Raw genomic sequence first — 12141 nt, 5'->3', positions numbered from 1 at the left:
GCTGTCTTGTTAGGTAATTTGCAAATCTTGAAAACTTCTATTTCCTAGGATGTTTGACTAAATATTTGTTCCCCCTTTTTAGGAAAAATCCATCAGAGAAATAATCGACTTTTTTTTTTCATTTTCTTTGTATTTTTAGATTAACAAAAGCAGTGGCATTGTGGAAGCATCACGAATCATGAATTTGTACCAGTTTCTTCAGCTTTATAAAGACATCACAAGTCAAGCAGCAGGAGTATTGGCCCAGAGCTCCACCTCTGAAGACGCTGATGAAAACTCATCATCTGTCACATCCTGTCAGGCTAGTCTTTGGATGGGAAGGTAGACAAGGCATCATTACCGTGTTTCACTTATTTTCCAATATGCGAGCTACTGAAATCTCGTTAGTATGTTTGCTGGTGCTCTTTGTGATGTCTTAAATCACATTACTTTTTGTCTCAGTTGATAATATATCCCAGATCAGTTTTTGGATTGTTCTGTGCTTCAGGACATCGTTAGAGTGCCAAATTAAAGAAAAACTGAAGTGACTCACACCAGGGAATGTTTTTGTCAACCCGGTTTCCATGAGTCCACTCTCCACCCTATGTATTTGCATTTAATGACAAAGAAGATAGTGCCTCTTTTATAGTTGATATTTAGCTTCTTAGGCAATCAAAGCCCTTCAGGGAATTAGGCTCAGGAATATGGCAAAACCATCCCAGTTTTTCTTAAAAGTACCTGACTAATTGGAGCATTAAAATGTTAAATATTGGCTCCTGGACTTGGCAGCCCGTTCAGGAACAAACAAGTATTTGGTGCACATATTGTGTATACTGAGCTACCAGAAGGAAATGAAGTCAGCCAGAGTTTTCTGTGATGGTACTTGTTTACTCAGGCCTAATATATTATTGTTCTATCTAAACTTTCTTTTCCTTCTCTATAATGCTTTTGGCATGTGAAAGCTGCCACCTGTTGCCATTTGACAACTATGACCATAATTTAAACTTGTAAATGCCTCATTGGAAAAAGTCTTATGTGTGTCCAGACCTGTTGACATCCTGTCTTATTGTCCTACTGGGCAGACAGCAGAAGTCTGTATTGGCAGTGTCTTTTACCTTACAGATAAGAATATGCTTAACCAGAATTTCTCTTTTATTGCCCCATTTACAGTTGCATTTTCTGGTCCATTCTTAAACAACCAGTTTCCAAATACCATCTTGTAGTAAAATTGTATTTTCCATTTATCATTTCCTGTTTATCTTTAAAAGGGTGATTTGGTTTTCCAGGTTTGGGCTGTAAAAGTGTTACTGAAATGCCAAATGAGTTTTAGAACATTATAGGCAGTGTTTAGACTTATCTTTTCTGCATTTTGTAAAGTTAATCTTTCAAAGACAGGTGTCTGGTTTTCTGCTTTTTTTCCTCTCCCTCTTCAGAATGATGATTTTTTTTCCCTGAGGAAGAGTTTCCCTGAGCTAACATCTGTTGCCGATCTTCCTCTTTTTGCTTGAGGAAGATTCGCCCTGAGCTGATACTCATGCCGGTCTTGCTCTGTTTTGTATGTGGGTCACTGCCACAGCATGGCCACTGCTGAGTGGTATAAGTCCCTGCTTGGGAACCAAACCCAGGCCACCAAAGCAGAGCATGCCAAACTTAACCACTATGCCATGGGGCTGGCCCCAGGATGATGGCTTTTTTTAAAGTATTTTAAAAGCTGAGAATGGCATTTTCCAGTGTATTTAAGCTCTGTGGTAGCAAATGAAAAGAAAGTAAAACTTTTTTCTTGTTGCAGTCATCTTAATGAAGAAGGTAAGTGTGTTATCCCTTTTCATGTGCCCTTGAGACTGGGAAACTTGATACCTGATTGGTAGGTTAGGGGTGCTTCTTGCCTTTGTGTTTTTTGGATTTTAGTTATACCCTGATAGAATAGTTCATAGGGAAACAGACTTTTCAGGATGAAAGGAATCTTAAGGGGTGCTTATTTGGTTCAAACTTACATCTGATGCATATTTCTACTAGTGGTTTATATTTCTTTAGTACTTACAGGGTATTAGGCATTGTGGTAAGTGCTTTTATGTATAAACTCATTGAATCCTCACAGCACCTCCATGGGAATTCACTTGTTGGCCCATTTCAGATGAAGAAACTGAGTTTAGACAAAGAAGTGACATGGCTAGAAATTGGCCTCGCTGAGACTCACATTCAGGGCTGTCTGCAATACAGCCGTGCTCTTAAGGTCTGCTTTGTCACCCTCTCGTGCATAAAGATCCTGTACTACAGCATGGGCTACAAGTGGTAGTCCAGCTCGTACTTGAACACCTGCAGTTGTGTGGGACTCACTGCCTCAGAGGAGCAAGCCTTTCCATATGCAGATGCCCTCATCACCATGGAATTTTCCCGTTTGCTTTAATATTCCTCAGAGTAGCCAAAATCCGGCTTTCTTGAGGCAGCATAGCCCAGACTGTAGAAGCAAATTGCCTGTGTTCAAATCCTGGCTCTACTGCTAACTGTATAACTTTGGACAAGTTATTAAATTCTCTTTCCTCAGTTTCCTCGTCTTTTAAAAGAGGATGGTAGCAATAGTATCTGCTTCACAGGACTGTTGAGAGAGCTGAGTTAGTATATGTAAAATGCTTACAAGAGCGCTTGGCACATAATAATATGTCTGTAAGAGTTAACTATCATTATTATTAGATTATTACTGTATTCTACTTATTGCTTTCAGTGGCTGTACCCTCTGGAATTCCACCAAACAGGTCTGCTATCTCTTCTAGCCCTTCAAATATTTGAAAAAAAATCTCCCTGAGCCTTTGTTCATACGAATCTCCTCCACATCCCAGAGCTGTCCTGGGTGATCCTTTATCTGTCGGTATGTTTTTCAGAGTAGTGGACATAGAACGAACTACTCCACTCTACAAGTGGTCAAACAAGGACAAACAGAGCAAGACTCTTTCTCCTTTCTTCTTCTGATCGTTGTGCTGCTAGGAAGGGAGCAAAACATCAAGTGAACATTGTACAGCTTCCACTGGCCGCTTCTGTGTCTCCTGCTCTTTCTTTAACCTCTATCCAGAATGCTGTTCTTCTTTGTAGCCCTGTGCTCCTCACTTTTAAGCTCTAATCTTCAGAATTCTGTCATTCTTCATGGATTCAGTTATATTCTCTGCTACTGCCACCCAAGTCTACATTCTTAGACATAAAATGTAAGCTCCTCAAAAGCAGAGATCCTAATTCATCTGGGTCTGGCACGATATATGGCACCTAAAAGACACTTAAACGTTGAAGTGAATATATATAGAAAAAATCAAATACATTAGATCCATATCCACCTAGGTTTTCATTCAGTTTCCCCATTTCAATTCAGTGGCTGCCTTCTTTTGTGTATTACTAAAGCATAACATTTAATCTATTACCACATCCTGATGATTTGTCTTTTGTAATGCCCCTTACACAGGCCCTAATTGTCTCCCAGGTAAATTGCTGAAATGTGGATCTGATTGGTTCTCCTCCCTCTAGACTGCCCCTCTTACTGCACTCCCAATTAATCTTCCTAAAATACTGTTTCAGTGTGGGTTCACTTTCCCCTGGATCAAATTCTGATTCTAATTTGCCTGTCAGAACAAGTTTAAACTTACTATTTTGACATTCAGGGATCAGATTATCTCTACTATATTTAAACAACCTTTTCTCTCAGTTTTCTCCCCAGAGCATCATGTCAGGCTCCTTGTTACACACACACGCATGCACACACGCACACGCACACACACACACACACACACAGCCACAGCCTTTTTTCTGCCTCCACAGCTTTGTTTATTCACCGAGAATGTCCTCTTTCTGTCAAAATCCTATCATTTTCTACCTCATCTTTCCAACATGTTTGAAATGTACTTTTATTCCTTCTCTACTTAGCCTGTAATACAGGTAATATACGTTTGACATTTTCTTATGTTCTATGTTCAAATTGACAAATTTTAAAGTGCTATTTCAATGTCTTATATACAGTGCTGTGGACACAGTAGGGAATAAAAACAAGTTAGAGATAGCTCCTACCCTTAAGAAGCTTACAGTCTAGTGTGTATACTTTGAAACATTCAATTTTTATGTAATTATAAAAGTAATACATGTGTGATGAAAAAAAACCTAAAAATTACAGCATAGCACAAAGGATAAAAGCAAATTAAAATCACTTTAAGAAGTGTTTATTGAGAACCTAGACGAACTCCCTATATTCAAAGAGTTTATAGTGTATGGATAGACCAGCCAACAAACAGCCAGTTAAATGCAATGTTTAAGTCCTTAATTGAGGCAAATGTTGGTTTTGAGAACAGAGAGAAGATGACATCTTGAGCCAAGTTGCTGCAGTTGGAGTTTACCAAACTCGCAAGGTGTCCCATGAAAGGGGAACACACAGGCAAAGGCACTTGGCTCATTCAGGGACTCTCTAAATTGTGGCTGGACTAAAAGATTCAGCCTCTCTTTTCCTCCCAAGATGAAAGGAAGAACTCCTTGAGGACAGAGACTTTGCTTTCTCTCTCTTTTGTATTTCCCATAGCACCTAATACTTAAGACCAAGCCATTCTTTCATTTACATGCCCATTATCAGCATCAGCCAAGGAAGACCCTGATGGCAAGGCCCGAGTTTTTGAGAGCTTTGTATCCTATGTGGCGAATAAATCATATATTGGTTGAATTTGTTTATGTAAATTCAGTATGATTCAAATGGACTAAGTTATTTTTAGAATGACCTGAATATTTCTAGTTTTTGTCTATATTTTCTTTTTAACCATCACAGAATTTCTCTCTTATCCAATCTTTCTTTATAAAATTTGCCCCTCTTAGGACTTCCTTCCATAATATGTTTGCTATCCCTAAAATAGATATTCATTCAGTCTGATTTTGCATGAGTCATGTTGTGCTTTATACTGAGGGCACATAGATTTTTGTTTTTTTGTTTTTTTGTTCTTTTTAAAGATTTTATTTTTCCTTTTTCTCCCCAAAGCCCCCCGTTACATAGTTGTGTATTTTTAGTTGTGAGTCCTTCTTGTCGTGGCATGTGGGATGCCACCTCAGCATGGCTTGATGACCAGTGCCATGTCCTTGCCCAGGATTCGAACTGATGGAACCCTGGGCCGCCAAAGCAGAGTGCATGAACTTAACCGCTCAGCCACAGGGCCGGCCCCAGAGGGCACATAGGTGTTTGATAATGCTCTTTAAGGCAATGGAAACAAAGTTTAAAGCATAATGACAGTAGAGCATATCATTGCTCCAACTCAGTTTTCACATTGCAGAGTGAAGCAGCTGACTGATGAAGAGGAGTGTTGCATCTGTATGGATGGTCGAGTTGACCTCATCCTGCCTTGTGCCCACAGCTTCTGTCAGAAGTGTATTGATAAATGGTAAGTTGTCTGCTGCCTTCATGGGAGAGGCAGAGGTCAAATGAGAGAGTGTATATGAATAAACTTCAAAACATACAAGAATATTCTAGTTAAATATAAGAAAGTTTGTTCTTTAGTGCCTTGAATTTTATGACATGCCTCCTACTGATTAAAAATATTTTTATTTTTCTACCTAAAGTTTATAAAATGTGGGGATATATCTTAGTTTTGACAGTTTACTTTTGTTCTAAGGAGATGTGTGCCTAACAAGTCTAGAATCAAACACTTCCCCTTTTCTTCCATTTTTCTCTTCATTTTTTTCTCTATATATGATTAGAAGGAATAATATGAATCCTTGAATATTGAGTATTGGACCTAGAAGGAACTTTAGAGATCAGCTAGTCAAGCTCATTATTTTACAAAATAAGAATCAAGCATTTAGGAGAATTTATAATTGACGTAAAATAAACTACATATATTTAAAGTAGAATTTGATGTGTTTTGACATATACACACACCTGTAAAAACTGTCATCACAATCCAGATAGTAAACAAATCCATCACCCCCACAAGTTTCCTTGTGCCCCATTGTGCAGTCTCCTTCCCGCCCCCAGACAACTACTAATCCGCTTTCAGTCACTATAAAATAATTTTGATTTCCTAGGATTTTTATAAATGGAATTATACAGCATGTACTCTTTTTTCCTCTGGTTCTTTCATTCCTTATAATTACTTCGAGATTTATCCATGTTGTAGCATGTATCAGTAGTTCCTTCCTTTTTATTGCTGAGTAGTAGTCATTGTATGGATATACCACAGCTTATTTATCCATTCATCTGTCGATGGACATTGGGTTTTTTCCAATTTTTGTCTATTACAGATAAAGCTGCTGTATACATTTGTGGACAAGTCTTTTTATGGATGTATATTTTGTTTTGTTCTTGGGTAAATACCTTGAAGTGGAATGCTAGATGACATGGTAGATATGTTTAACTTTTTAAGAAACTGCCAGCTGTCTTCCAAAGTGGTTGTCCCTTTACATTCCCACCAGCAGTGGATGAGAGTTCCAGTTGCTCCGTATCCTAGCCAATACTTGGTGTGGTCAATCCTTTTAATTTTAGCCATTCTAAGAGATGTGTAGTGGTATCTCATTGTGGTTTTAATTTGCATTTCCCTGCTGGCTGATGATGATGAGCATCTTTTCATATGCTAATTTACCATCTGTTTGTCTTCTTTGGGTATCCATTCAAATCTTTTGCCCTTTTCTTCTTTGGATTGTTTTCATGTTAAGTTTGGAAGTTCTTTGTATATTATGGATACATGTCCTTTATCAGGTATATGATTTGCAAATATTTTCTCTCACTTTGTGATTTGTCTTTTCATTCTCTTAAGATTGTCTTTTGAAGAGTAGGATTTTTGATTTTGATGAGGTCCAATTTATCAGATAGTGATTTTTTAGGGTCATATCTAAGAAATCTTTGTCTAACCAAAGTCTCAAAGATTTTCTTCCGAAAGTTTTGTAGTTTTTAGGGTTTATATTTAGGTCTTTATTTTTGTATATGATGTGAGGTATGGATCAAAATGTTTTTTCTTTTTTTTCGTGTATAGCTGTCCAGTTGCTCCAGTATAATTTGTTGAAAAGACTATGTTTTCTTCACTAAATTGTCTCTGCACCTTTATTGAAAATCAGTTGTTCAAATATGTGCATCTATTTCTGGACTCTCTTCTGTTCCCTTGATCTATTTATCTATTTCACATCAATAATGCATGACCTTGATTAATAAGCTTTGTAAGTCTTAAAATCAGGGAGTGTTAGTCCTGCAACTTTGTTCTTCCTTTTCTAAGTTGTTTTGGCTGTTCTAGGTGTTTTGTATTTCTGTATGAGGTTAGGATCAACTTGTCAATTTCTACAAAAAAACTAAGGATTTTGATTGGGATCGTGTCAGATAAATAGATTAATTTGGAAAGTATTAACTTCTAAACAATATTGAGTCTTCCAACCCACCAACATAGTATATTTCTCCATTAATTTAGGTCTTATTTCATTTCTTTCATCAATTTTTGTAGCTTTCAGTGTTGCGTGTCTTTGACAGATTTAGCCCTAATAAGTATTTTATATTTTATGCTATTTTAAATATTTTTCATTTCAATTTCTGTTTGTTGCTAGTATATAGAAATACAATAGATTTTTGTGTATTAATCTTGTATCCTGAAACCTTACTAAATTCATTTATTAGTTCTAATACCTTTTCTGTAGATTCCATGGGATTTTCTTGAATGTCTAACATCATTTTTGAAAGATATATTTTCTGGATGTAGAATTCTAGACTAATAGTATTTTTTTTTCCAGTTACTTTAACGATGTTGCTCCACCCTCATCTTGCTTACATTGTTTCCTATGAGAAGTCTGCTCTCATCCTTATCTTTTTCCCTATGTAAGTAATATGCCTCTTTTTCTCTGGTTGCTTTTAAGGTGTGTTTTTTTTTTTTTAATCTTTTCTTTTGAACAATTTGATTATGAGGTACCTTAGAGTAGTTTTCTTCTTATTCCTTGTGCTTTAGGTTCATTGATCTCCTTGGATTTGTGGGTTTGTAGTATCATCAATTTTGGAAATTTTTCAACCATTCTTTTCTCAAATATTTTTTCTGTTCTCTTTCCCTCTCCTTCTGGGACTCCAGTTACACAAATATTAGACCACCTGAAGTTGTCCCACAGCTCACCGATGCCATTTTCCTTTTTCGTTTTCTTTTTTGAGTAATTTTTTCTGTGTTTCATTTTGGATAGTTAATATTCTATGTCTTTTCAAATTCACTAGTATTTTTTTCTGCAATGTCTAACTTGCCATTAATTCCACTTAGTGTGTTTTTTACTTCAGATATTGTAGTTTTCATCTCTAGAAGTTTGATTTGAGTTCTTTAATATCTTCCATGTCTCTATTTAATATATTTGGTCTTTCCTCTAGTTTTTTTAATGTATAGAATACAGTTATCATAACCTTTAATTTTCTTGTCTGCTAATTTTAACATCTGTGTGAGTTCCAGGTTGTTGTTTTTTTAATAGTATATTTTTTGTCCTTTTTTTGAGGTATAATTGACATAGGATATTATATTAGTTTCAGGCATACAACATAGTGATTCAATATTTTTATATGTTGCCAAATGATCACCACCATATGTCTAGTTACCATCTGTCACCATGCAAAGTTATTACAATATCATTGACTGTATTCCCTTTGTTGTACATTATGTCCTTGTGACTTACTCATTTTATGATTGGAAGTTTGTACTTTTTGATCCCTCTCACCTATTTCACTCCTCCCCTGACCCACCTTTCCTCTAGTGACCACCAATCTGTTCTCTGTATCTGTGAGTCTGTTTGTTTTATTTTGTTTTTTTAGATTCCACGTGTAAGTGAAATCATACAGTATTTGTCTTTGTCTGTTTGACTTATTTCACTTAGCATAATACCCTCTAGGTCCATCTGTATTGTCATAAATGGCAAGATTTCATTCTTTTTCTTTATCCATTCCTCTATCAATGAACACTTAATTTGTTTCCATATCTTAGCTATTGTAAGTAATGCTGCAGGAAACATAGGAGTTCATATCTTTTTGAATTAGTGTTTTCATTTTCTTCAGATATATACCCAGAAGTGGAGTTGCTGGATTGTATGGTAGTTCTATTTTTAATTTTTTGAGGAATCGCCATACTGTTTTCCATAGTGGCTGCACCAATTTGCATTCCCACCAACACTGCACAAGGGTTCCCTTTTCTCCACATCCTCTTCAACACTTGTTATTTGTTGTCTTTTTGATAATAGCCATTCTGACAGGTGTGAGGTGATATCTCACTGTGGTTTTGATTTGCATTTCTCTGATGATTAGTGATGTTGAGCATCTTTTCATGTGCCTGTTGGCCATATGTATGTCATCTTTGAAAAAATGTCTATCCACATCCTCTGCCCATTTTTTAATAGATTGTTTGTTTTTTTCTATTGAGTTCTTTATATATTTTGGATGTTAACCCCTTATTGTATGTATCATTTGCATAAATATCTTCTTCCATTCAGTAGCTTCTCTTTTCATTTCATTGATGGTTTCCTTCACTGTGCAAAAGCTTTTTAGTTTGATGTAGTCCCATTTATTATTTTTGCTTTTTTTGCCCTTGCCTAAGGAGTCATATTGAAAAAAATATTGCTAAGAGCAATGTCACAGAATTTCCTCCCTGTATTTTCTTCTAGGAGTTTTATGATTTCAGGTCTTACATTCAAATCTTTAATCCATTTTGAGTTTAGTTTTGTATATTGTGTATGATAGTGGTCCAGTTTCATTCTTCTTCATGTAGCTTTCTAGTTTTCCCGGCACCGTTTATTGAAGAGACCATCTTTTCCCCACTGTATATTCTTGCCTCCTTTGTTGTAGACTGATTGACCACATAAGCCTGGGTTTATTTCTGGGCTCTCTATTTTGTTCCATTGGTCTATGTATCTGTTTTGTGCCAGTACCATACTGTTTTGATTACTATAGCTTTGTAGTATAGTGTGAAATCAGGGAGTGTGATACTTCCAGCGTTGTTCTTCTTTCTCAAGATTGGTGTGGCTATTTGGGGTCTTTTGTTGTTCCATACAAATTTTAGATTATTTTTTCTAGTTTTGTGAAAAATACCATTGGTATTTTGATAGGGATTGAATCTGTAGATTGCTTTGGATAGTATGGACATTTTAACAATATTAATTCTCCCAATCCATGAGCACAGTATATCTTTCCATTTGTGTCATCTTCAGTTTGTTTCATCAGTGTCTTACGGTTTTCAGAGTACAAGTCTTTCACCTTCTTAGTTAAGTTTATTCCTAGGTATTTTATTCTTTTTGGTGCAATTATAAACGGGGTTCTTTTCTTAATTTCTCTTTCTGATAGTTCATTATTACTGTCTGGAAATGCAAAGATTTCTGTATAATAATTTTGTATCCTGCAAGTTTGCTGAATTCATTTCTTAATTCTAGTAGTTTTTTGGTGGAGTCTTTAGAGTTTTCTACATACAGTCATGCATCGTGTAAGAATAGGGATGTGTTCTGAGAAATATGTTGTTAGGCGATTTTGTCACTGTGCAAACATCATAGAGTGTACTTATGATGGTGTAGCCTACTGCACACCTAGACCATATGGTACTAATCTTATGGGACCACCATTGTATATGCAGTCCATTGCTGGTTGAAATGTTACACAGCATGTGACTGTATAGTATCATGTCATCTGCAAATGTTGGCAGTTTTACTTCTTCCTTTCCCGTTTGGATGCGTATTTCTTTTTCTTGGCTAATTGCTGTGGCTGGGACTTCCAATACTATGTTGAATAAAAGTAGCAAGAGTGAGCATCCTTCTCTTGTTCCTGATCTCAGAGGAAAAGCTTTCAGCTTTTCACCTTTGAGTATGATGTTAGCTGTGGGTTTGTCATATATGGCCTTTGTTAGGTTGAGGTACGTTGCCTCTATACCCACTTTGCTAAGAATTTTTATCATAAAGGGATGTTGAATTTTGTCAAATGCTTTTTCTGCATCTATTAGATTATCCTATGATTTTTATCCTTTGTGTTTTTTTTAATAATTGATTTTTTTTTTTAAGATTTTATTTTTCCTTTTTCTCCCCAAAGCACCCCAGTACATAGTTGTGCATTTTTAGTTGTGGGTCCTTCTAGTTGTGGCATGTGGGATGCCGCCTCAGCGTGGGTTGACGAGCAGTGCCGTGTCCTTGCCCAGGATTCGAACTGGCGAAACCCTGGGCCACCGAAGCAGAGCTCTCGGACTTAACCACTCGGCCATGGGGCTGGCCCTATATCCTTTGTTTCATTAATGTGCTCTATCACGTTGATTGATTTGCAGATGTCGAACCATCCTTGCATCCCTGGGAAAAAATCCCACTTCATCATGGTGTATGATCCTTTTAATGTGTTATTGGATTCGGTTTGCTAATATTTTGTTGAGGATTTTTGCACCTATGTTCAACAGGGATATTGGCCTGTAGTTTTCTTTTTTGTAGTGTCTTTGGTTTTGTTATCAGGGTAATGCTGGGCTTATAAAATGAGTTTGTAAGTTCCCTCATCTTCTATTTTTTGGAGGAGTTTGAGAAGGATTGGTATTCTTTCTTTAAGTTTTGTACTAAGATTTCATCAGTGAGGCCATCTGGTCCTGAATTTTTATTTGTTGGTGGATTTTTTATTACTTATTCAATCTCCTTAGTACTAATCGATCTGTTTAAATTTTCTGTTTCTTCATGATTTCAGTCTTGGTAGGTTGTATGTTTCTAGGAATTTATGCATTTCTTCTAGGTTGTGAAAGACAGGCTAGGTCTTATACAGATATATACTAAGGTATATGTGTGCTAGTTGATATATTTTGGTGATGCTGGTGCACAGAATATCCATATTAGGTTCTATAAACTACATTAAAAACTGATAGCTCCTCTCTGTTCCAGGATTTTGGTCTTAATGTATTTTGATGCTCCTATATTGGGTGTGTATATATATTTATAAATGAATTTACTCCATTAACATTTAAAGTAATTATTGATAGGTATGTACTTATTGCCATTTTGTTCATTGTTTTCTGGCTGTTTTTGTAGTTGCTCTCTGTTCCTTTCTTCTTCTCTGATGGTTTCCTTTGGTGGTATGTTTAGATTCCTTTCTCATTTTCTTTTATATATTTACTATAAGTTTTTTCTTTGTGGTTACTGTAACATTCACATAAAACATCCTATGTGTGTAACAGTCTCTTTTAAGTTAATAGCAACTTAAAT

The 12141-nt window shown here is 36.2% G+C and overlaps 1 protein-coding gene across 2 annotated transcripts in view; it reads left to right on the top strand.

Moving 5' to 3' along the window:
* The window catches only part of RNF141 (ring finger protein 141), a 42545-nt gene that overhangs the window by 17547 nt on the left and 12857 nt on the right, over nucleotides 1-12141 (top strand). Inside the window, exons 4-6 of one of the 2 annotated variants that reach the window (XM_070491089.1) lie at nucleotides 140-321; nucleotides 5265-5372; nucleotides 7702-7787. In XM_070491089.1, the coding sequence (XP_070347190.1) occupies nucleotides 140-321; nucleotides 5265-5372; nucleotides 7702-7753 (342 nt within the window). In that variant the 3' untranslated portion in view covers nucleotides 7754-7787. Of the gene's footprint in view, nucleotides 1-139; nucleotides 322-5264; nucleotides 5373-7701; nucleotides 7788-12141 lie in introns of those variants that run through there. The other variant, XM_014844185.3, reaches the window with a different exon arrangement.

The sequence above is a fragment of the Equus asinus genome, chromosome 20, assembly GCF_041296235.1.
Source record: "Equus asinus isolate D_3611 breed Donkey chromosome 20, EquAss-T2T_v2, whole genome shotgun sequence".
NCBI classification, from domain to species: domain Eukaryota; kingdom Metazoa; phylum Chordata; class Mammalia; order Perissodactyla; family Equidae; genus Equus; species Equus asinus.
The sequence above is the reverse complement of the archived record's forward strand: the minus strand, read 5'-3'. Positions and strand labels throughout refer to the sequence as shown.